The sequence below is a fragment of the Chiloscyllium plagiosum genome, chromosome 12 (assembly GCF_004010195.1).
Source record: "Chiloscyllium plagiosum isolate BGI_BamShark_2017 chromosome 12, ASM401019v2, whole genome shotgun sequence".
NCBI classification, from domain to species: domain Eukaryota; kingdom Metazoa; phylum Chordata; class Chondrichthyes; order Orectolobiformes; family Hemiscylliidae; genus Chiloscyllium; species Chiloscyllium plagiosum.
The window spans coordinates 44,499,821-44,526,699 of record NC_057721.1 but is presented as its reverse complement, the minus strand read 5'-3'; the positions used below and the strand labels follow the sequence as shown (position 1 = coordinate 44,526,699).

Below are 26,879 nucleotides of genomic sequence, written 5' to 3'. Positions count from 1 at the left end.
CAAAGTCCTTTGTGATTAAGTCCTTATCCAGAGACCATGTCCCCATGGTCTATATTTTCCAGCCAAAATAAACTATCTTTCAGTGTCCACTTATCAAGGTCCTTCATAATCTTGGAAGTTTGGTGAAATCACTTTAGTAATCATGTATGTGAAAAAGAACAAGTCCAAACAATTGAATTTCTTGAAAGTAAGGAGATACAGCATCATGTTTCTTAGTCATCCCAGAGAGATTAGTTCCTCAAAATTTAAGAAAAAGTATTTGCTTTCCTATTAGCTAACTAAATATAATTGTAAACAAAGTATGTTGTAGTTTATTATTCTGACATTAAACAAATTACTTAGGAACTTGAGTAGTTGTTCTAAACCAAAAAGAGTTAAAAACTGAGCGATTGAAAGGCGAGCCTACAGGTAGACAGACATATTGATGTATTGAACAAAGACAAATAAGTGGCTGTTTGGGCTGACAACTTTATTTACTAGTATTGAGTGAGAGAGCATTGCACTTACCAGGGGGTTTAACCTTGACCTCCAGAATATTGGAAGATTTGCTGATTTTCCTCACCCATTGGTCCATCTGGTTTTGATGCCACAGTTCAGCAATGCACTGGTATTTCCCAGCCTCTAAGTCACTGGCTTTATTGACCACCAAACGGATAGTGTTGGACACTGCCTTTGTTATCATTATTTTATTTGTAAAATTTGTCGCCTTCTCTCCCCATGAAATGGATGTGTCACGGGCAAATGTGATAATGTCATAGCTGTTGCTTGATCCAGCAGGCTGGAATTTCCACGTGACAGAAACTGATACTCGAGAAGGATAGGTTGGTCTGATGAAGCACTGAAGCTGAAATGCGTTATCATAAATCACTGATGGTGTTCGTGTTATTGCTGTAACACTGAAACCTGTTTCTGTGGAGTAATCAAACAAAAAAAAAGTATCACTACCAACTTCCAAACATTTCATGTGATAGAAAGGTATTTTCCCTTTCCACCCTCTCCTTTCTCAAGACACCCACTTTCATGGGTATCAATCACAGAGATGTACTGCACAGAAACTGACCCTTTGGTCCAAAATGTGCAGGTTGACTAGATGTCCCAAATTAATCTAGTCCCATTTGTCAGCATTTGGTCCATATCCCTCAAAAACCTTCCTATTCATATACCCATCCAAATGCCTTCTAAATGCTGCAATTGTATCAGCCTATTCAGCCTCTCCTTACAGCTCAAACCCTCCAACCGTGGCAACATCCTTGTAAATCCTTTCTGAACCCTTTTCCATTTTCTTAATATCTTTCCTATAGCTGGGAGACCAAAATTGAATGCAGTATTCCGGAAGTAGCCTATCCAATGTGCTGTACAGTTGCAACATGCCCTTTCAACACCTATGCTCAATGCACTGACCAATAAACGCAAGCAAGCCAAACAAGTTTGTCACCACCTGTTTACTTGCAAACCCCACTTTCAATTATGAACCTGCACTCCAAGGTCTCTTTGTTCAGCAACACTCCCCAGGACCTTATCATTAAGTGTATAAGTCCTGACCTGATTTGCCTTTCCAAAATGCAGCACTTCACATTTATCTAAATTAAACTTCATCTGCCACTCCTTGGCCCCTTTGCCCATCTGATCAAGGTCCCTTGTACACTGAGGTAACCTTCTTGGTTCTCCACTACACCATCAATTTTGGTTTTATCTGCAAACTTACTATCCATTCCTCGTATATTCACACCCCTAAAGCATTGGACCCAGCACCGATCCTTGCGACATACCATTGGTCACAGACCTCCAGTCTGAAGAGCAACTTTCCACACCACCTCCTGTTCTCCTACTTTCACACCAATTTTGTATTTAAATGGCTAGTTCTCCCTGTATTCCATATGATCTAACCTTGCTAACTAATCTCCACAGTATTTATATAGCCAGTGACTATTGTGGATTGAATCTTACAATTTTGGCTCTGTGTAAAAAGCACTGAGTTTTTTTTGAAGGAGTCACACATGAGGCCTCGTGAAATTTCTCATCATATCTTACCAAACTCTCTCATGTCTGATTCTATCCCCATCTTAATGTGTATCATTCCCAGAACAATCAACACTCACCAGATAGCCCTTGAAAGACCAACATCCCTAGCACTAACGCCATCTTCAAAAGACCACTGTGTGCCTGAGCTAGCATTGGCACTCCCTCAAGGCAATGAAATGGCACAGCAGCCACAACGTCATGCTGCTCTTGACACACAGCTGGAATGGCTGAGATTTCCTCACAGGCATAACTCCATTCTCTGACTCTCGTCACTGTTTATCCACCAGGTCACACACTTTATCCATCTGATTTCTCTAAGACAGTGCTATGTTGTCCCTCATGCCCACTATCTATATTTTATCAATGTCCAGCATTGGACTTCAAATATAGACAAGCAAATTGGGAATTCCGAACATAAGGTTGATTAACAACCAGCAAAAGTGAACACAAACAAAACTAGTAGAGACTGCAGTTTGCCCCAATATTGCCAAACAAACGCTGACATTATGACCAATGACTATTTCACACTCCATGTTTATCTGCTGCACCCAGCTAAGGCAGTGCCATGCAGAAGGATAGCTTCCTACAGATCAATGTTCTCATCCTGCTCCTTGTAAGACTGCTCTATTTGCCCAGCTCATCAGCACACATCACAGCTTCATCATCTTCATCAGTGTGCAGAGCATAGCAAGCAAGGATGGTTTGTCACCCTCAGTCTGGACTATAATGGAGGGCTCCCCCATACTGGTTCAAGCAATGGAACTCATCTTCAGAAGGTCTATCATCTCCTCCATCATGACCCTGCTTACAGCATATACAGCCATGAAAGTTATCACTGAATTTGGTGCAGTCCTTCATAATACTTACACAATATATGACGCAGTGATGTCCCCTTCATCCCACAGCACCCTTCGAAGTTTCACAAGTGATAGGATGCTTTGCCCAGCATTGTTCTCCTTTTACATCATTGCCACTAACTTCTGCATCACTGGGATGGCAACAATCACTATGCAAGCAACAATGGCATAATGTAATCTGCCTCTGACCAGCATTTGATATATAAGCATATTTACTCTGCATGCATTGCAAATGATTGAAGAAATGATTGCAAATGAAATGTAGCAGGAATTTGCAAATGCATGTTTCATGATTTTGCACCTTCAATGTCCTGGCTCAACAACTGTGGAACCCATGTTTTGCCATTAAATGACACTGGCTTTGCCAACCTCAGCATTGTCCCTGCAGTTAGTATAAGAAGAACAGCAACTAATGGCAGGGAACACAACTTGCAGTGGACATTGTCAGCACCAGGATCTGTCCAGTTGCCAGTTAACTCCCCGGATCCTCAGCTTCACCTAGTTTCTCACTCTGCTCCATGAGGGCTACATGTGGCTGATGGTCATGGATCATACCCCAAGATACTGCACTGTCCTGAGCAACATGAAGGCTCCTGACAGCCAGCGGTAAGGTGAAGTTGCTGGGTACTTGCTCTAACTCCCATGTCGAGAATGCTTGATGTCTGTTTCGTTCAGCACATATGGTAAGGTAAAGAGCTGAATATTAATGAAGTGATTTGTGCCACTAAAAAGCTTTTGACAAACTACAATCCCACATGAGTAGCAATTCAGTGCTATCTAGTGAGAAACTTGCCTGGCCACTTGGCACTGCAAAGAAGTACAACGAATTGCTTCTGACATTGAGATACTCCTCTTTGGCTTTCCCATCTGATTCTGCCACAAATCTCACCAGACTCCATGTGGTTCAGGGCCCTTTGAGATTCCCTCTTAATTGACCATAGGTATATCTCAACACAGCCAAGTAAGCTTTCAGATTGTCAAGCCTTAAAACAATTTTTTGGACTTGGTTACAATCTTCCATGCCAGGCATATCATCTTAACAACTCATGAAAAACATCCTAGCTACTCTCTGTCCCACTGACAAGCAGCCACCTCTACCTCCCACCCACCAACTCTGTGGAGGATAATTACTAGCCAGTCATGAAACAGCTAACTAGCATGGGAGAGGCAATCCGCATACCAGGAACGCATTGTAAAAGACACTACGAGTATCCCAGCTCACCATAAACTGCATTGGGTGCACTAGCACTCTTCTCCTTACTACTAATTATCACCACAACTAACGTTTCAATCAATTGGAGACACAGGATTTCAGAACATTCTTCCTTATGTCAATTGTGATGGATCCAATCCAACATCCTCATGTTGAAAATATCAAACTATCATTATCTTCTGCACACAGGTGTAATTCCAAAGTTGAGATTTTCACATTATAACTGTCATACATTGCTCCATCAATACTTCCACTCCAACAACATAACCAGTGCTATTCTAATCCGTATAACACTGCTCCTTTTAGATAATCAGACAGTGATTAGAATAGTGCACAGAAAATTTTCAGCCCTTGAGTTTTGTCTTGATGTGAGTACTTACCAAGAGGTGTTATCACAGCTACAATATGAGCAGATTGCTTTCCTATCTGCTGCCAATCCCCACTCGCATTCATGATCCATTCAGTGACTGTACAAACATACTGTCCATCATCCAATATCACTGAATTATGTAGCTGCAAGATGAAAGAATCTGGTCGCTGTTTGGTCAGCCTGAGTTCTCCATTAGCATCACGCTTATGGTAGAGTGTGCCAATAATCTGAGTACCATCCTGATCCAAGCTGATGATATCAGTAACCTGTTTCTGTTTGTTGATTAACTGCCAGGTGACAGAAAGGCGACTGTGGTTCCTGATTGCTGATTGAACATCACAAGTGAACTGGAGTGAGTTACCCTCCAAAATCTTAGTGGTATTACTGGTAACTGTTATACTCAGGCTACTTTCTGCAGGAAATAAAATATTATTAGTTCAATTAGTAGTTTTGTAGAAAGACAATTATACAAGATTTGAGGATCTATGTTGTTTCAGACCACAAGAATCTGTTTTATGAGAATTTGTCACAATACCATTCAATAAATATTTTACAAATAACTTATGTTTTGTTTTCAAGGTAACATTGCTTTGCAACAGTCAGAACTAGTAATAGAGAGATGCTTTGATCAATGTTATCTTAACGCTGGCAATAATCCAGTTATATTACTGTCATAAATCCAGGGTAAACAGTTGAGGATTAACACACAAGTGTGGCAGAGAAAGGGAAAAAAGGTTACTCTATTAGTTGTTTTTGCCTTTGTTTGTAAATGGACTAGGATTTGGACTAGATCAATGGGTCAGAAACAAATGGTAATATACATAATATTGTCAATATTGGAAGAAACACTATCATTTTCTTTTATGCTGAACCTTCAAGAACATGGTCTATAGTTTGAAAACTTACTTGCTCCCAATTCTATTCCTAGTTATCCATTCCATCCTTCTCTCAGACAACAATGTGAGGGTAAACTAATCTTTTAAGCAACTTTGGTGCCATATTTGGTCCAGACGTGAACTTCCAATCTAATGTCTGTTCCATCACTAAGACTGTGTTTTCCACTGGCAATGCCAGCTGACTTTGCCCCTGTCTCAGCTTCACTGCTGTTGGGAGTCCTCATTCTTGTCATCGTTACTTGCGAACTCAGCTATTCTAATGTATCTTTGGTGGTTGTGACTGGTATCTCATATTTTGCTCTCCAAAACTCAGTTGCTGTGTTTTAACTGACAGCAAGTTCGGTTCTCCTATCACTCTTGTGCTCTCGTGCTTATATTGGTCCCTGGCCTTGTGAGGTCTTGACTTTAAAATACCCATTATTTTTCAAATCTCTCTGCAGTCTTGCCCATCTTTATCTACTTCAACCCCACAACCCTCTGACATAACTGCGCTGATCTAATTCTGACTTGTTGGGCATTTCTAATGATAATTTCTCTACCACTGGAGGCCTTCTGCTGCCGATGACCCAAGCTCTGGAATTCCTTCCTTGCAGCTCTCCTTCTTGCTGTCTCACATGCCTTTATTAAGACAGTCCTTAAAAATTTGCTCTTTGATCAAACTTTTGACCTCCTTATGTGAATCAGTGTCATGCTGTGTTTTACAATGCTCCTGTGAAGCATCCATGGACACGTCATTGCACTAAAAGTGCTATATAAGTTGTTTCTCTAGATGTTGCTCACATTGTATCAGAATAAGCAGTTCCTGATTAAAGAATAGCTACTGTTAAATCAACAAAATATCTAAACCATCTACTTTTATTTTTGTTTTGCTCTAATTAGCCTAAAGCTGCCTAAATCTAGGACAGAAGTGACATACATTCTTTCAATCTTCTGTTAGATTTGCTGCAGCCACTGCCTTTACGGAGCAGTCAGTGTGTGCTACTCTTTGTATTTAAGCAAATAAAAACACAAAAGAGTTTGCTGTTTTGAGAGTAGTAATACCATTTTTCAAAGAGTGTAATTCAATCGTGCTTTAGTGTAACCTTATTACAGCAAAGACTGTTTTAAATTTTTAGCCTGAGTACACAGCATAGTCATTTCATCTTTGGAGAGATCACATAATACAAGGCCAATTTATTTCAAATGTGCATACCAGTAATAGAAAAGTTAATTGTTTGCAACATGGCAATACCACCCAGCTTATTTTCTGGATAACATCAAGCTTCAATTCATGGAAACTGCGGAGTTATCGATGGAAGCTAACTTCTATGTTGGCCATGAATAACAACTGTTGCAAAGAATATATTTACATTATGGTTGAGTGAACTATTTTGATTAGGCTTGCTACTTCATAGGGACATTTCAGTTTCAATTTATACATCTAATCACAGAGAGACTAGAAGCCTGGAAGCTATTATGAGCAATGTTACTGTAACATGTGCATACCAAATTTTATTTTATTGTATGGATTAACTCATGAGAAAGTTAGAAATTGTGGACAGCATACAATAACGGCACATCAATTAAAAGTAATAATAATCACAAATGCAGTTGCTATAGAGTTGTCTCTGAATTAAAAATGACATATTTATGAAGTTAATTATTTTAATTATAGCAGTTGGACTTCATCAGATTTTGGTTTTGATTTGAACTGCAACAGGAATGCAAATGATAAATATGGAAAATGGATCTCAAATGGTCAGTGACTGAACAGGGACAGGTAGAAATCAGATGGAGAGTAGGGCAGGAGCTTTCTTTGTTCACCCATCATGATGAACAAGTCTTTCCGTGCATTGCTTTAACATTATTGTCTTTATCGTCCATCAATTCTTTTTGAAACCCTGAAGACCTGAAGTCAGAGCACTTCCAATAAATGTATGTCAGTGTGAAATACATTAATGATCGTTTTCATTTCTTCACAGCAGACTCATATACTTTCATGTGAAAAAAATGTTTAAATCTGACATTAATACCATAATGTATTGCTGTTTCTGTGGAAATATAGCTTCCATCATTTTTAGGGGAAAGATGAAAGGCAAAAACATCAAAGGAAATGCTCTCAATGCTGACACTGGCTTGTGATTTTCAGTCAGTCATTCTGGTCAGCTTTTGTTTGGATCTGTATGAACAATGGAACTGACATCACAAGCTGCAGGCAGGGATCTGACACACTAGGTCGTCACTGCAGTTGCTTCTTGATGAACAAAAACTAATGTCACTCAAAATCAAAAAGTTCCTTTAAACCCATGTTTTTATGCTAATGCTTCTGCACAACAGCAGAAAAAGTGGATGAAACTTTCACCCTGTGATGCTGTTTTTCATGACTCCTAAAATGGCAATACTACATTTATTTTTCAAATAACTGGGCCACATCAAACTCAGATTCCTTTATGAAGAACTAATAGAAACAAGCAGAACCTTTCAAAGCCATGGGAAAGTTTTTTTCTCGCTTTCATACTACACTGATAAGAGCTGTGTAACTGAGCAACAATATTTCCACACAGCCTAGGGCAACCTTGATAGTACAGGAACTAAAACTTAACTGATTAGATTCGTTGAATTTAAAACACAAGACAACATCAGTTACAGAGAAAAACTACTTTTGACAAAAAAACACAGTAACTGGAGGCACTGCTTTATCAAATTAGCTTCTTTGTCTGCCTGAAAGCGCACACAGAGGATTGTTCTACAGTTATCCCAAGCTACCAATACATTTCATGTCATTAATTCATATAGAAATGAAAAGTTTATTCAGATAGTTACTTACTGATTGACTGGACATGGATCAAAACTTTTGGAGATTTGTTAGTATCTCTGGTAATGAATTCTCTCGTCACCGTTTTCTCATGCTCAGTGGCCCTGCAATGATATTTGCCACTGTCCGTCAATTGAACATGGTAGATTTTCAGCAGGTGTGTTGTATCTGTCTCCTTCGTGAACCTTACGTATCCCAGACGATCTCTGTTTGCATATTCACCATTGACTGTCGCTACAGCATTTCGACCAATGTTGGCAATCTGTGTGCCATTAAAAATCCACAACACTGAGAAATATCGATCCTGTATATTTTGAGCTTCAATGATACACCTTATTTCCATCGTGTCTCCAGCTGTGAGAATTCTCCTTTCATTCTCTAACTGAACATTGAAGTTCTTATCTAGAACAGAACATGGATATGCAGACACAATTAGAGCTTGGGAGTCAAGTGGTGTTACCACAGTCTGATCAGAACTTGGGGCAGCTCTCTCATTTGAGAGAAGCAACTGCTGGTGACTTAACCTGAGGTCCACCAGACCTCAAGGAAGGGAAGAGATTGAGAAGGAGAGTTCTTCATAGTAACCTCAAACTGGTGACAGGATTTGAACCCTTGCTGTTGGTGTCACACTGCTCATAAAACCAACGATCCAGCCAACTGAGCTAAACTGATTCCTGGGATTCCCGAAGTGAAGAATTAAAAACAGAAGCTTGTTTTTCAAATCATAAAATCATATGTGCATATTGCAGTTTGTCCTCCAAAATTTCAAATCTTCTCTGTCTCTCTCCTAAAGGATTTGACTCTTATCTGGGATATTTTATCTGCAATAAACAAAGAACTTTGGATGCTGGAGATCTGAACCAAAAAGAGAAATCGCTGGTAAAACACAGCCTGGCAACTTTTGTGGGGAGAAAGAAGAGTATGGTGTTCCAATGAAGAGTCACCAGAGTCAAAGAGTTAACTCTGCTTTCTTCCACAGAAGTTCCCAAACCTGCTGTGTTTTGCCAGTCAGTTCTGTTTTAGTTTCATATTTTAGCTGCTGCTTGGCACAGCATTTTCACAGAGTTGTAAAATCATTGTGATACAGAAAGAAGCCAATCCATGCCAATTCTCTGGAAGAGTAATCCACTTACTTCCATTCCCCATGGTCCTCACCATAGAATCCCTACAGTATGGAAACAGGCCATTTGGCCCGACAAGTCCACACTGACCCTCTGAAGAGTATCCCATCCAGAGCCATTCCACTACCCTATTAGTCTACATTTACCCCTGACTAATGCACCTAACCTACACATCCCTGAGCACTTGGGCAATTTAGCATGGCCAATTCACCGAACCTGCACATCTTTATACTGTGGGAGCAAACTGGAGCATCCTGAGGGAATCCACACAGACACGGGGAGAATGTCCAAACTCGACACAGACAGAGGCTGGAATTGAACCTGGGTCCCTGGCACTGTGAGGTAGCAGTGCTAACCACTGAGCCACCATCCTGCAAGTCTATTTCCCCTAAAATGCCTGCCCAAATACCTCTTGAAATCACTTGCCTCACCCTCATGGCTAGCGGGTTCTATTAATTACCATTCACTGAATAAAAAGATTCCTAGAACATAATAAATTGAGAAATCGGCAACCTTGCCTTGAACCTGCTCAGCCTTTTAATAAGACCATGATTGATGTGTTTGTGGCACCTCTACTTATTTTTTTTTGATCATTCATGGGATGAGGGCATCGCTGACTAGGCCTGCATTTATTGCACATCCCAAATTGCCCAGAGGGGCAGTTGAGAGTCAGCCACATTGCTGAGGGTCTGGAGTCATATGTAGGTCAGACCAGGTAAGCATGGTAGTTTCCTTTCCTAAAGGACATGATTAGGGAGAAAGTGAGGACTACAGATGCTGGAGATCAGAGTTAAAAAGTGTGACGCTGGAAAAGCACAGCCAGTCAGGCAGCATCCAAGGAGCAGGAGAATTGATGTTTTGAGTATAAGCACTTCATCAGAAATGTGGAGGTGGCCCAAGGGGGCTGAGAGATACATGGGAGGGGGCTGGGGCTGGGGAGAAGGTAGCTGGGAATGCGGTAGGTAGATGAATGTGGGGGGTGATGGTGATAGGTCGGAAAGGAGGTTGGAGCAGATAGGAAGGAAGATGGACAGGTAGGACAGAGGGTGGTGCCGAGTTGGGGGGTTTGGATCTAGGATAAGGTGGGGGTAGGGGAGATGAGGAAACCGGTGAAATCAACATTGATCCTGTGCGGTTGGAAGGTCCCAAGGCGGAAGATGAGGTGTTCTTCCTCTAGGTGTCGGAAGGCTAGCATTTGGTGTTGGAGGAGGCCCTGGACTTGCATATCCTTGGCTGAGAGTGAAGGAAAGTTGAAGTGTTTGGCAACAAGGTGGTGGGGTTGTTTAGTGCATGTGTCCCAGAGATATTGCAAGGTGGCATCCTGTCTCTCCATTGTAGAGGAAACCACATCGAGAGCAACGGACACAGTAGATGACTTGTGTTGAGGTGCAGGAGAATCTCTGCCGAATGTGGAAGGATCCTTTGGGGCATTGGTTGAAAGGTTTGGGGTGGGGAGGGGTGTTGGTGGTAGGTGTGGGTGCGGCAGCAAGGAAGGTGCTGGGAATGGAGGCTGAGTTGGTGGGGGAGCATGACCTAACAAGGGAGTCGCAGAGGCAACGGTCTCTGTGGAACGCAGGTAGGGATGGGGAGGAAAATATGCCCCTGGTGATGAGGTCTGTAAAAGGATATGAGTAAACTAGATGGGTTTTTGTAGCAATTGACAATAGATTTGAGTTCATCATTAGACTCTTAATTCCAGACATTATTCTTTATCATTTTAATCATGGTTGGATAGGAACCTTGGTCCCTAGAACATTATTGGGATTAACAGTCTAGCGATAATACTACTCCACCCCCTCCACCCCCCACCTACTTCCCTATCTACTTCCTACTTGACTCTGTTGTTAATCAAAAACCCATCTAATACAGTTGTAAAAATGTTCAATGACCTTGTCTCCAGCACAGAGAAGAGAATTTGATAAAGGAAAAATTTCTTCTTATTTATATAACAGCTGTACTAGATAACTGAGCTGGTGCAGGGAGGATGGACCGTATGAGCTCCTTCCACATTGCAATAATTCTGTGATTCTGTGTTGTTTAAGTTGTGTTCCCTATTTCTAGTCTCTCCTAGAAACACTATTTATTCTTCTAAACTTCAATCGATACAGACCTAAACTATCCTCTAAGATAACCACTTAATACCAGGAATCAGTTGAGTGGACCTTCTTTGAACTACTTATGTTGCAATTATGTCCTTTCTTAAATAAGGAGATCAAAATTGATGTGGTCTCACCAATGACTATTTAACTGTAGCATAATATTCTCACCTTTACAATCAATTCCCCAGCTCATTCTCCTTGTGATCTTTAACAATTTATCAAAATATCGTCACTAACCACCTTTCCTCCCTCACTACAGGTAGTTGGGACTGTTCTTACTTAGCTCTGCTCTAGATTTTTAAAAAGTCTCAGCAGAGCATCTCTAGAATTAGAATTGAAGAGTTATTTTGGACTCAAAAAGTTAGCACTGTCTCCCCATCCCCCACAGATGCTGTCAGATCCACTGAGTTTCTCCACTGTCTTGTTTTTATTACAGAGGATTGAAAACTCAGCAGCACTACCAGGAGTTGGGGCACAGAGTCCAGATGGCAGCAGAAACATCTTTAATAAAAAATAGGCCTCAGTGCTTGACAAGAAAGCTCTCTAAGGAGAAATTGCTGGGAAACTGTAGGGTGTGTCCTCCCTGTCTGTAGTCCCCACTTTGCTTTAAAAAAAACAACTCTACCCCAGTCCCCCGTCCTCTACCTGGGCATTCACTGGGAGGGAGGGCACCTTGACTTAAGTGACAAGTGGCAAGCAGTTAATCCACCACTGACACAATGCTAATTGCCCTGTTAGGTCATACAGCATGGAAACATTCTCTTCGGCCAATCTTGTCCATGCCAGCCAAATTTCCCAATTTGCCTGTGTTTGGCCCATAACTGTCTAAACCTTTCCTATCCATCTACCTATCCAAATGTCCTTTTAAGTGTTGCAATTGTACCTGCATTTCCTCTGGCAGCTCGTTCCATATACACACCACCCTCCAGTTTCCTCCCACAATCCAAAGATGTGCAGGTCAGGTGAATTGGCCATGATAAATTGCCCATCATGTTAGGTGCATTAGTCATGGGTAAATACAGTGTAGGGGAATGGGTCTGGATGGGTTACTCTTAGAAGGGTCGGTGTGGACTTGTTGGGCCGAAGGGCCTGTTTCCATACTGTAGGGAATTTAATCTAATATAAAAATACCTTCTGTGTGAAAATATTGCCCCTTCAGGTCTCTTTTAATTTTTTTCCCTAGCACCTTAAACCTATACTCTTTACCCCTCTGCCTTAATCTATATTTTTGGCCACCTCTTCAAAAAACTCAATTAAATTTTTGAGACACAATTTCCCAACCACAAAGCTATGCTGACTATCCCTCGTCAGACCTTGCCTTTTCAAATTCATGTAGAACCTGTCTATAGCCCCTATCAGAAAACATCCAGCTCTGCTGTTCGTAAAACCTCCCAGGGTGGGCCAATTTCATGAAGCCAAGCTGACGCAGCTTTCTGTATTTAATGCATCTTCCCTTAGCCTATGGTGTTTGAGAAATTTATCAATGTTGAATGTTAACTCAGTTGTGTGCAACTAAATGTAACTGACAAATAGGTTAAGGGCATTACTATCTAACCAATTGTTTATATAAGTAATTGCGTATGGCTATTCTCTAATATTTCTACTCAGCTCCATACTTACCCTCTGGTTGGCATCAATGGCTAATGTGTTCTGTCTTTCAGAGTGCATTCAGGAGATAACCATTTCTTGTTGCTCCAGGAACCTGACCTAACTATTTTAGTGCTACCTTTCTCACACTGTATGTTATATGCCCACAATGCATTATTCTCTACTTGCTCCTATAATAGCTATGGTGATCACATTTTCAATGACAACCACTTACCGGTAGCTTTTATATTCACAATTGTTTTGTCAGTGCGCTTGGTAGCTATGGTGAACCAAGACCGATCTGGGTCTTGGATCCATTCTCTAGCCTCACAGTAGAACTCTCCTTGATCAAATGCCTGCAGTTTATAGATGGTGAGTTTGAATGAAGTCGCTCCAATCTTATCCAATCGTACATCTCCTGATGCCTGCCTTTGTTTGTATGAATCTCCAGAACGTAGGATGAAATCTCGTGTGAGAGAGATGACCTTGAGGTTCTGATTTCCCTTCTGTATGTACCATGTGACAGCCACGTGTGTGTGCTGTGCTGTTTGTTTAGATACTTCACAGACCAGTTCCAGGGAGTCACCTTCAACTTTATCCAGGGTCTGGGGTACCGATGTTGCACTGAGTGTGTCTGGAATAACTAAGAAAAAGAGAAAAAAATGATTAATGATTAAACAAAAATATATCTTAAAATACTAAGTTCACACATTAAGGATGAATATTTGGCTACCAATGATTTGAGAAACTGTATATAGTTTATAGATAGGCAATGCTAGTACACTTTGCAGGTACGATGCGATGGGGAGAAAAAGGACATCTTACAATTCTGTCTTACATTTCAAAACTTGCTTAATTTTAAACTTCACAGGAAGCTGCCTACAAAGCACCATTGATTCCCAGTATGAAAATGTTCATGAGTAATTACTGCTTTCCAGTGTTAAAGGAATATTTCAATTGGAAACGAAAATTGAGTCAAAAGTTGTAATTCTTTTTAAATTCATTCACAGCATGAAGGCATCATGAGACCAGCATTTGTTGCCAATCCCTAGTCGCCCAGAGGGCAGTTAAGAGTCAACTGCATTGCTGCGGATCTGTAGTCACGTGTAGGCCAGACCAGATAAGGATGGCTGTTTCCTTCACTAAAGGACATTAGTAAACCAGGTGAATTTTTCCAACTATTGACAACAGGTTTCACATTGACCATCAGACTCCTAATTCTAGACTTTTATTGAATTCAAATTCCCCCAATTGTTGTAGCAGGATTTGAATCCAGGCCCCATGGTCACTAGACTTGGGTCACCAGATTAACAGGTCAGTGATAATACCACTTGATCATCACCTCCCAGAATAGACAGAAGCTAGGAAAGAGGTGGAGATTAGCATTACTTACAAGGGGAAAATATCAACCCATGAAGCTGTCTTAGCTCTTGTATTTGACTCTAATTGTCTTTCAAATTCTAAGAATCATATCATGGATATTAGCACATTAATGTTTTGGTCTATAACTCTACCTGCTAAAATTAGCGGGTAGGCTTACAAACATATATATTTAGCATTTGTACACTGATATCTCATGCTGCAATTTCAATTTGCTATTCTAAAATGAACAAGCATTAACTTACCTATGTCCATTCTATCCAATCTTCCAATGCACCAGGAGGTTTGAATCACTAAGAACCCTCCAATAGGATTCTCAACATTCCAAGTTTCTGGCATAACTCAAATGCTTTTCTGATGTGTGGGGGTCTCAATTTCAAATAGAAAATTCTAGCAATTCCAATGTCCTCCAAGTGCTGACCCTACAGGGAATTTCAGACTCAACAGAAGGCATCTCAAGTCACAGCTTTGAAACTTGCTTGTCCCACCCAGGTAGCTGAAATGTACAAATGTATAGAAATATACAAATATACAAATGGGGGCGGGCGGAGAGGTGGTAATGGTTGCCCAGCAGCCTTCCCATACCACCCCCCAGGACTCAACAGTGCTCTTTTTGAACTCTCCATTCCTTATTCGATTTATGAACAAGTTCAGCTTTGCTTCAGAGATACAGGCGGTTTTCCCTGCATGGATGCTCCTCCCCAAAGTAGAGGTATACTTGTACCATCTGGGACTCATATGCCTTATTGCAGTCAGTGTTCTGTCTGCCAGAATTTCACCAGGTTCATGCCGAGCTAGAAAAGTGGAATCTCCTATCAAAAGAGCTGACAATGTTAGCCATGTAAGGAACAGACAGGAGCCCCTTCCTTTAAAAAGGCCAAATGGGAAATATCAACATTACCAATGACCTGGCAAAATAGAGACACTGGTTTATTTTGATGAAACGACCCACCCTGGGGTAATTTGGGGCCATCTTCTCCTTCTGTACCAAGTCTAGGTTGATTGACATTTTTTTCAGTGTCACTGTTATGAAGTTGTAAGAGTTAAAAGCTGTAGAACTACCAGTAGGAGAGTTAAAAGCTGTAGAACCACCAGACATAGCACCAAGTGTTCTCAATAAGATAACAATGTAACACTTGGTCGAACAACTCGACTAGCTTGTTACGTGGAGACAAAAACAAATTTGAATTTGGACAATCAGTTTAAATTATACCCAGAAAAATACCAAATTCCAATCCAGTTTGTATTTAGTATATTGACAATCTTAAAAGCCAATGACATAATCCGATGCTTTGGGGGGTATAAAACCGGGAAAAATTGAACAGTTGAAAGGAGAACTGCCAAGCCCAGAATGTAAACAGACTGCCTAAAAAATAGCTCTCTTAAAAGGTACCTTTTCAATCAGTAACCTGTGACACAGAAATTCCTAAGAAGAAGAAAACAACACACAGGAAGATCCAAATAAAAGAAACAAAAGCTGCCTGGTTTTGAGATAAGAAGTCTTGTTTTATAAATCTTAATTAGGAGTTTTATCAGACTAGTATTATAGAAGGGAGATAAAAGATAGGTTAGAGTAAGGACCTATACATAGTGTTAGTTAATTATTCTCTGTTATACTTTAAGAAATCAAGTTGTTAATTTTTACTTTAAATATTTCTTGGCCAGTCAAATTTTTATAGACTACTGCACAGGATAAATATTTTCTGTGTTGCTGGTTTTAAATTAAGCAGGAGGGCTTACCCCATTTCGTAACATCACAATCTCCAGAACAAGTCTAGTTATTTGAGAAACCATGCCATTATTTCATTTATTTTGGATGTAGGTTTGCTCACTGAGCTGGAAGGTTCATTTTCAGACGTTTTGTCACCATACTAGGTAACATCATCAATGAGCCTCTGGATGAAGCACTGGTGGAATGGCCCACTTTCATTTTATGTGTTTAGGCTTCCTTGGGTTGGTGATATCATTTCCTGTGGTGGCATCATTTCCTGTGGTAATGTCATTTTCTTTTTTTTCCAGGGCGTGATAAATGGGATCCAAGTCAATGTGGTTGTTGATAAAGTTCCAGTTGGAATGCCATGCTTCTAGGAACTCTCATGCGTGTCTCTGTTTGGCTTGTCCTAGGATGGACAATGTTGTCCCAGTCAAAGTGGTTTTCTTCCTCATCTGTATGTAAGGATACTAGTGAGAGTGTGTCATGTCCTTTTGTGACTAGTTGATGTTTATACATCCTGGTGGCTAGTTTTCCCTGTTTGTCCAATGTAGTGTATGTTACAGCTGTTGCAAGGTATTTTGTAATTGAAATTAGTTTTGCTTGTTGTCTGTCGAGGATCTTTCAAGTTCATTCGCCGCTGTTTTAATGTGTTGGTAGGTTTGTGGGCTACCATGATACCAAGAGGTCTGAGTAGTCTGGCAGTCATTTCTGAGAAGTTTTTGATGTAGGGAAGAGTGGCTAGGGTTTCTGGATGTGTTTTGTCTTGCTTGTTTGGGTTGTTGTTGAGTGTCCTTACATACAGATAATGAAGGACACCACTTTGAGTGGGACAACACATCCATCCTAGGACAAGCCAAACAGAGACATGCACAAGAATTCCTAGAAGCATGGCATTCTAACCGGAACTCTATCAACAAACACATTGACTTGGATCCCATTTACCACCCCCTGAGAAAAAGAACAGGAAATGACATTACCATAGAAAATGGTATTCTATGTTCTATATGCTATATTCTAAAATGATGTCACAATAGCAAATGACATCACCAACCCAAGGAAACCTAAATGCATAAAAAGAAAGTGGGCCATGTAACCAGTGCCTCATCCAGAGGCTCACTAATAATATCTAGTATGTCGACAAAACATCTGAAAACAAACCTTCCAGCTCAGTGAGCAAACCTATATCAAGAACCTCAACCTGAGCTACAAACCTTCTCAAAACATGCTAATGTCTATGGGTGCATGAAAGCTGCAAATAGCTGTACTGCCTGAACGAATGCCTAAGGAAACAGATACTACCTAAATGTCTTAAATACAAACCTCCCCTTAACACCCCACTAGCCAAAAGAATAGCAGAGCAAAACGGCAGCAGAATGCTTAGAGAAATGAATAATGATGCCCTCAACAGACTTCATAAATATAACTGGGACATTTTGTGCCAAAATCTTTACTCATAAATGCAACAGACCATGAATGGACAGACACAGTACAACAAATAGTAGACATTAGACAATGACAAACACAGAAAACAAAAAAACTAGACTTGCAGAAAGCAATAGACAAACTTACACAAAATGGTCAGAAGAGTACTGAGTACTGGAGTTGGGAGGTCAAGTTGCAGCTGTACAGGACATTGATTAGGCCACTATTGGAGTACTGCGTGCAATTCTTGTCTCCTTCCTATCGGAAAGATGTTGTGAAACTTGAAAGGGTTCAGAAAAGATTTACAAGGATGTTGCCAGGGTTGGAGGATCTGAGCTATAGGGAGAAGCTGAACAGGCTGGGGCTGTTTTCCCTGGAGCATCGGAGGCTGACGGGTGACCTTATAGAGGTTTACAAAATCATGAGTGGCATAGATAGGATAGTTTTTTTCCCTGGGGTTGGGGGGTCCAGAACTAGAGGGCATAGGTTTAGGGTGAGAGGGGAAAGATATAAAAGAGACCAATGGGGCAATATTTTCACGCAGTGGGAGCTACGTGTATGGAATGAGCCGCCAGAGGAAGTGGTGGAAAATGGTACAACTACAACATTTAAGAGGCATTTGGATGGGTATATGATTAGAAAGGGTTTGAAGGGATATGGGCCGGGTGCTGGCAGATTGGACTAGATTGGGTTGGGATATCTGGTCGGCATGGGCGGGTTGGACCGAAGTTGTTTCCATGTTGTACATCTGTATAACTCTATGACTCTAAAATAACAATACAGTCAATACAGAAGCATGGATAAAAAACTTATCTGACCGACTCTTAACAGACACTGAAAAAGCTATCTTAGTAAGAGGATTAAATTACAACTTTGGGAATGTAGACAAGAAAGATTTCTTGGCAGTATTAGAAACAATGCTAAAAGACAACCAACTCACAGAGGAAATCCAGCAAACCATCAGACAGATAGTCGCACCAAAGCAGGAAAAAGGAAGGAAATACACTCAATACACATGAAAGGAAATAAGACTGACTTCCATAAAATGAAATCAGATGGATCCAACACACCACGTTTCTATGGATTACCCAAAATTCACAAACCAGGAGCCCCTCTCAGACCCATAGTCTTGCTACCTGGAACATCAACTTCCAGATTGGCCAAGGAGCTAAACAAAAGACTGAAACATGCCACTCCCTCCACTCCACCCAAGAATTCCTGAAGACCATCAAAGACACCAAGACAGAAGAGGATGAAATAATGATCTCCTTTGATGTAACACCCCTGTTCACATCCATCAACATCAACCTGGCCAAGGAAGCACTGACTACATTATTAGAAGAACCAAACAAATATACACCAAACATCACCAACTTCCTCAGCAAGGACAACATCGTCAAGCTAGTGGGCCTATGCTTTACCACCCACTTCACCTTCAATAACAAAACCTACAGACAACCCAACGAAACACCCATGGGATCTCCGATATCAGAGTTCTTGGCAGAGGCAGTAATGCAGAGACTCAAACAAATAGTTCTGTCAACCATCCAAGCCAAACTTTGGGTCTGTCACATGGACCCAAAGAAAACAAATTAGAGGAAACCTTCAAGACCATCAATAATACCTTACTGGCATAAAATTTACTAAAGAGGAGGAAAACAACAACAAACTGCCATTCCTAGATGTCACAGTAGAGCGAACAGCCAATGGGGAACTTCAAACCAGCATCTACAGGAAAACAATACATATGGACCAAATACTGAACTACAGAAGCAATCACCCCAACACCCACAAGCGAGGCTGCATCAGAACATTATTTTAACAAGCCACCACAAACTATAGCACAGAGGAACTACGCAGAGCAGAGGAAAATCACCTATACCGTGTATTCAAAAAGAACAGGTAGCCAATGAACACAATCTGCCAATTTCTCAGTAACAAACCCCAACAAGCATGTCCAGAAAACCTAGCCAATCTCCCCTACATCAAAGACATCTCAGGAAATGACTGCCAGACTACTCAGACCTCTTGGCATCATGGTAGCCCACAAACCCGCCAACACAATAAAACAGCAGCAAATGAAGTTGAAAGACCCTATACAGACAACTAGTAAAACTAATGTCATTTACAAAACACCTTGCAAGAACGGTAACAAACACTACATTGGACAAACAGGCAGAAAACAAGCCACCAGGATACATGAACATCAACTAGCCACAAAAGGACATGACCCACTCTCACTAGTATCCTTGCATACAGATGAGGAAGGACACCACTTCGACAGGGACAACACATTCATCCTAGGACAAGCTAAACAGCGACATTCATGGTGACACATCACGTAAGCTTCTCTTCTTTTCTACATTCTGAAAAGGAGACTAGCAGGGATGGCAGTGCAGGGAGAGGAATGTTCCTCCTGCATTATGTTTGAGGTGAGGAACATCATTAGTGTCCCATTCAAGTACATCTGCAGGAAGGCACCCAACCCTCACTCCTCCAAGACCGTGTTAGGGAACTTGAGCGGGAGGTGGATGAACTTTGGATCATTCGGGAGGCAGAAGCTGTGATAGATAAGATTTACGGGGAAGCAGTTACTCCCTGCACGAAGAAAGCTGGGTAACTGTTCGAAAGGGGAAAAAACAGTCAGTGCAACAATCCCTTATGGTCATTCCCCTGAAAAACAAGTACACCGTTTTAGATACTGTTGGGGGGGTGGTGGCACCGACTTACCAAAGGCATGCAGTGGGGTGCATCTCTCTGGCACAGAGTCTGCCCCTGTTGCACAGAAGGGAAGGAGGGAATGGAGGAGAGTCTTAGTCATTGGGGACTCAATTGTTAGAGGGTCAGATAGAAGGTTTGTTGGGAACCAACGAGACTCACGGTTGGAGTGTTGCCTCCCAGGTGCCAGGGTCCATGATGTCTTGGATCATGTCTTTGGGGTCCTGAAGGGAGAGAGTGACCAGCCCCATGTCGTGGTCTACATAGGTACTAATGACATGGGCAGAAAGAGGGATAGTGATGTAAGGCAGGATTTCAGGGAGCTAGGATGGAAGCTCTGGTTTGTTGCCTGTTCCACATGATAGTGAGGCAAGGAATAGAGAGAGATATCAGCTGAATACGTGGCTTCAGGGATGGTGCAGGATGGAGGGTTTCAGGTAATTGAGGCTCATTCTGGGGAAGGTGGACCTCTACAAACAGGATGGTCTTCAGTTGAACCAGAGGGGTACTAATATCCTGGGTGGTAAATTTGCTAGTGCTATTCGGATGGATTTAAATTAGCTCAGCCGGGGGATGGGAACCAGAGATGTAGTTCCAGTACACAGGAGGATGAGAGTAGGGAAGGCATGGGCAGGATTTCACGGTCACAGGAGTGTGCTGGCAGACAGCAAGCTGGTTTGAAGTGTGTCTACTTCAATACCAGGAGTATCCGGAATAAGGTAGGTGAGCTTGCAGCATGGATAGGTACCTGGAACTTCGATGTTGTGGCCATTTCGGAGAAATGGATAGAGCAGGGTCAGGAATGGATGTTGCAGGTTCCAGGGTTTAGATCTTTCATTAAGAACAGGAAAGGTGATAAAAGAAGAGGAGGTATGGCCTTGTTAGTCAAGAACAGTATAATGGTGGCTGAAAGGACTTTTGACAAGGACTTGTCTACTGGGGTGGTATGGACTGAGGTTAGAAATAGGAGAGGAGAGGTCACATTGCTGGGGAATTTTTATAGGCCTCCGCAAAGTTCCAGGGATGTGGAGGAGAGGATCTGAAAAACGATTCTGGGTAGAAGTGAAAGGAACAGGGTGGTCATTATGGGGGACTTTAACTTCACCAACATTGAGTAGAAATACTATAACTCTGGTACGTCGGATGGATCAGCTTTTGTCCAATGTGTGCAGGAGGGTTTCCTGACACAGTATGTCGAAGGGCCAACAAGAGGGGAGGCCACACTGGATCTGGTGCTTGGTAATGAACCAGGCCAGGCATTTGATTTAGTGGTAGGTGAGCACTTTGGAGAGAGTGACCATAATTCTGTTACGTTTAGTTTAGCAATGGAAAGGGATAGGTACATGTCACAGGGCAAGAGTTATAGATGGGGGAAGGGCAATTACAGTACGAATAGGCAAGACTTAGGATGCATAGAATGGGGTAGCAAAATGCAGGGGATGGGGACATTCGAAATATGGAGCTGGTTTAAGGAACAGATATTGTATGTCACTGTCAGGCAGGTAGGAAGTGAGAAGGTAAGGGAACTGTGGTTAACTAAAGAAATTGTATCTCTTGTTAAGAGGAAGAAGGAGGCGTATGTGATGTTGAGACGAGATGGTTCAAATGAGGCGATTGAGAGTTGCAGATTAGCTGGGAAGGATTTAAAGAGAGAGTTAATAAGAGCAAGGACAGGACATGAGCAGTCTTTAGCAGGTAGAATAAAGGAGAACCCTAAAGCTTTCTATAGAAAGGTGAGGAATAAATGGACGACTAGGGTAGGAATTGAGGCGGTCAAAGACAGAAGTGGAAAGTTGTGTGTGGACTGGAGAGGTGCTAAATCTCAACTGTTTTTACTCAGGAAAAGGAGAATATTGAAGAGTAGAAGAATGGGATACAGGATATTAGACTAGAAAGGATCGAGGTTAGTAAGGAAGAGGTGTTATCAATTCTAGAAGGAATGAAAGTAGACAAGTCCCCTGAGCCAGATGGGATTTATCCGAGGATTCTCTGGCAAGCTAGGGAGGAGATGGCGGAGCCTTTGGCCTTGATCTTTGAGCTATCATTGTTTACTGGTTTAGTACCAGAGGACTGGAGGATTGTAAATGTTGTGTCCTTGTTCAAGAAAGGCAGTAGAGATGACCCAGGTAATATAGACCAGTGAGTCTTATGTCTGTTGTAGGAAAAGTTTTGGAAAGTATTATAAGAGATAGGATTTATAATCATCTAGCAAGCAACAATTAGATTTCAGGTAGTCAACATTGTTTTGTCATGGGCCGGTCATGTCTCACAAACCTCATTGAGTTTTTTTTGAGGTGACCAAGCATGTGGATGAGGGTAGGACAGTTGATGTGGTGTACATGGACTTCAGTAAAGCTTTTCACAAGGTTCCGCATGGTAGGCTGTTGGAGAAATGCAGAGGCATGTGATTGAGGGTGATGTAGCAGTATGGATTAGAAACTGGCTTTCTGTAAGAAGGCAGCAAGTGGTGGTTGATGCAGTCCGGTTGCTAGTGGTGTACTACAAGGATCTGTTTGTTATTTTTATAAATAACTTGGATGCAGGTAGATGGGTTAGTAAGTTTGAAGATGACACTAAAGTTGGTGGAGTAGTGGACAGTGTGGAAGAATGTTGCAGATTGCAGGAGGACTTGGATAAACTGCAGAATTGGACTGAGAGGTGGCAAATGGAGTTCAATGCAGATAAATGTGAGGTGATTCACTTTGGGAAGAAAAACAGTAAGGCAGAATACCGGGTCAATGGAAAGATTCTTGGTAGTGTAGATGCGCAGAGGGATCTTGAAATCCATTTACATAGATCTCTGAAAGTTGTCACCCAGATTGATAGTGCTGTTAAGAAGGCATACGGTGTGTTAGGTTTTATTGGTAGAGAAATTGAGTTCCGGAGCCGTAACGTCATGCTGCAATTATACAAAACGCTAGTGCGGCCGCACTTGGAATATTGTGTATTGTTTTGGTCGCCCCAATACATGAAGGATGTGGAAGCATTGGAAAAGGTGCAGAGGAGACTTACCAGGATGTTGCCTGGTCTGGAGGGAAGGTCTTATGAGGAAAGGCTGAGGGACTTGCATCTGTTCTCATTGGAGAGAAGGCGGCTAAGAGGAAATTTGATAGAGATATACAAGATGATCAGGGGATTAGGTATAGTAGAGAGTGAAAGTCTTTTTGCTAGAATGATGGCATCAGCTTGTATGAGGTGGCATAGTGACAAATTCAAGGGTGATAGATTTAAGACAGTTGTCAGAGGCAAGTTCTTTACTCAGAGAGTGGTAAGGGCGTGGGATGCCCTGCCTGCCAATGTAGTTAACTCAGCCACATTAGGGGCATTTAAACAATCCTTGTGTAAGCACATGGATGATGATAGGATAGTGTAGGGGGATGGGTTTAGATTAGTTCACAGGTCAGCACAACATCAAGGGCTGAAGTGCCTGTTCTGTGCTGAATTGTTCTATGTTCTATGTTCTACGAGAATTCCTAGAAGCATGGCATTCCAACCGCTATCAACAAACACATTGACGTGGATCCCATTTACTACCCCCTGAGAAAAAGAACAGGAAATGACATTGCCACAGGAAATGATGTCACCAACCCAAGCAAACCTAAACATAAAAAGAAAGCAGACCAGTGCTTCATTCAGAGGCTCACTTACAACTTCAAATTATTCTAACAATGAACAACATTGGTAATGTTCTTTACATGAACACAGCTCAAATTGGTGTCTCCATACAGAACTCAGGGCACAGGGCTTGAAATGTGCATTGCCCTATGGATGGGTACAGGACTGCTAGCTGTTGGCCCCACAGGAGGTTGAGCTTGTCAGTGGCCTGGGTCAGTTCCTGTAAATAATTGAGTAGGAAATAGAATAGGAATCTTGGCCAAAACAGGACCTAACCCATAGGTCTTAAAAATCTACGATGGCATGGAGGGAAGGTCAGGAATGTGGAACAGAACCGGAAACTGGCATATGATTAAAAGGAGGAAGGTTCTGTGGGTGGCAAAAATTGCAACTAACAAAGGAGAACAAGATTTTCAAATTTTGCAAATTGCCATATGAAATGGTCTTTACTGAAATACAGTGGGACAGAAAAAGGGATGGAGTTTTGCCATGTCACATGGAAGGAAAAGAAAAGGCAAATATCAGCATCTTTATTACATTAAATTTGTGGGAAATGCAGGGTTACTGGGATAGGGCAAGGAGGTGGATCTGGGTGGGATGCTCTTCGGAGGGTCAGTGTGGACTCAATGGGCCAAATGGCCTGCTTCCACACGTAGGGATTTTATGATTAAGGATCAAGCCCCCACTGCTAAAAATGGAAGCAGAAACTTTATAATCTCACCAGTACAGCAAGAGAATGCAACCAGCTGATTAAGTACCCTGCCAACTTTCTGATACCCTTAGAAAACATTCAACACTGCCTTCTCAATGTTGAGGTTAACATCATTGAGACTACAAAGTCACACTATTCCAAGTACAAGGAAGCTTCTCTGCCACACACACTTCTGTTTAGCATTCTCTCACATCTTGCAACGCATGCTGGCCCTTTGAAACTTGCCTCCAATGCTTCATTCTTCTATTTCACTACACACTCACAGTCAAATGAGATAAGCATCAAAGATTGCTGCTGCTATTTAATATTTATGAATTCTTCTTCGAGTAGAAGTTGGCATACGATGACATAGAGCAGCAGGCTCCAGACAGAGGTCTCTGATGCACCAAGCAGATGACCCAGTTAGAGGATGAGGCCACACCTATCTAAGGAATAACATTTCTCAGGCTGGCAAACCTGGAAGCTGTGAGTTCAAAATTAGTTTGTGATACAGGATTGTTATATTGGGGCCTTTACTTAGGGAAACAGAGACAAAGCATACAGAACTTATGACTAAAAGATGATGACAATAGCAATGAGTGACAGTAGAAAACTAGCAGTACGAGCTTTTCTTCTGTTCCTTCACAATTACACAGCTATGGGACAAGAAATGGTGAAAGTATATTCCTGTTAGGGTGAAAGGAAAGGCTGGTAGGTATAGGGAATGCTGGATGACTAATGAAATTGAAGGTTTGGTTAAGAAAAAGAAGGGAATATATGGAAGGTATGGACAGGATAGATTGAGTGAATCCTTAGAAGAGTATAAAGGCAGTAGGAGTATACTTAAGAGGGAAGTCAGGAGGGCAAAAAGGGGACATGAGATAGCTTTGGCAAATAGATTAAGGAGAATCCAAAGGGTTTTTACAAATACATTAAGGACAAAAAGGTAACCAGGGAGAAAATAGGGCCCCTCAAAGATCAGCAAGGTGACCTTTGTGTGGAGCTGTAGAAAATGGGGGAGATACTAAATAATTATTTTGCATCAGTATTTAGTGTGGAAAAGGATATGGAAGATATAGAATGTAGGGAAATAGATGGTGACACCTTGCAAAATGTCCATATTACAGAGGAGGAAGTGCTAGATGTCTTGAAACGCATAAAGGTGGATAAATCCCCAGGACCTTGTCAGGTGTACCCTAGAACTCTGTGGGAAGCTAGAGAAGTGATTGCTGGGCCTCTTGCTGAGATATTTGTATCATCGATAGTCACAGATGAGGTGCTGGAGGACTGGAGGTTGGCTAACATGATGCCACTGTTTAGGAAGGGTGCTAAAGACAAGCCAGGGAACTACAGACCAGTGAGCCTGACATCGGTGGTGGGCATGTTGTTGGAGGGAATCCTGAGGAATAGGATGTACATGTATTTGGAAAGGCAAGGACTGATTAGGGATAGTCAACATAGTTTTGTGCGTGGAAAATCATGTCTCACAACCTTGATTAAGTCTTTTGAGGAAGTAACAAAGAGGATTGATGAGGGCAGAGTGGTGGATGTGTTCTATATGGATTTCAGTAAGGCATTCGACAAGGTTCCCCATGGGAGATTGATTCGCAAGGTTACTTCTCATGGAATACAGGGAAAACCAGCCATTTGGATACAGAACTGGTTCAAAGGAAGAAGACAGAGGGTAGTGGTCGAGGGTTGTTTTTCAGACTGGAGGCCTGTGACCAATGGAGTGCCACAAGGATCGGTGCTGGGTCCTCTACTTTTTGTCATTTGCATAAATGATTTGGATGCGAGCACAAGAGGTACAGTTAGTAAGTTTGCAGATGATACCAAAATTGGAGGTGTAGTGGACAGCGAAGAGGGTTACCTCAGATTACAACAGGATCTTGACCAGATGGGCCAATGGGCTGAGAAGTGGCAGATGGAGTTTAATTCAGATAAATGCGAGGTGCTACATTTTGGGAAAGCAAATCTTAGCAGGACTTATACACTTAATTGTAAGGTTCTAGGGAGTGTTGCTGAACAAACAGACCTTGGAATGCATGTTCATAAATCCTTGAAAGTGGAGTCGCAGGTAGATAGGATAGTGAAGATGATGCTTGGTATGCTTTCCTTTATTGGTCAGGGTATTGAGTACAGGGGTTGGGTGGTCATGTTGCGGCTGTACAAGACATTGGTTAGGCCACTGTTGGAATATTGCATGCAATTCTGGTCTCCTTCCTATCGGAAAGATGTTGTGAAACTTGAAAGGGTTCAGAAAAGATTTACAAGGATGTTGCCAGGGTTGGAGGATTTGAGCGACGGAGAGGCTGAACAGGCTGGGGCTATTTTCGGAGGCTGAGGGGTGATCTTATAGAGGTTTACAAAATTATGAGGG

At 41.7% G+C, this 26,879-nt stretch overlaps 1 protein-coding gene and 1 long non-coding RNA gene across 2 annotated transcripts in view; one reads left to right on the top strand and one right to left on the bottom strand.

Annotated features, from left to right (window-relative positions):
• The window catches only part of LOC122555183 (immunoglobulin superfamily member 3-like), a 243,563-nt gene that overhangs the window by 66,118 nt on the left and 150,566 nt on the right, over positions 1-26,879 (bottom strand). The window contains exons 3-6 of the mRNA XM_043700921.1: positions 13,195-13,602; positions 8,165-8,554; positions 4,473-4,874; positions 508-909 (exon numbers count right to left, since the gene is read on the bottom strand). Of these exons, the coding sequence (XP_043556856.1) occupies positions 508-909; positions 4,473-4,874; positions 8,165-8,554; positions 13,195-13,602 (1,602 nt within the window). The remainder of the gene's footprint in view (positions 1-507; positions 910-4,472; positions 4,875-8,164; positions 8,555-13,194; positions 13,603-26,879) is intronic.
• The window catches only part of LOC122555184, a 12,410-nt gene continuing 10,469 nt past the window's right edge, over positions 24,939-26,879 (top strand). The window contains exon 1 of the long non-coding RNA XR_006313203.1: positions 24,939-24,985. This is a non-coding gene — a long non-coding RNA (uncharacterized LOC122555184). The remainder of the gene's footprint in view (positions 24,986-26,879) is intronic.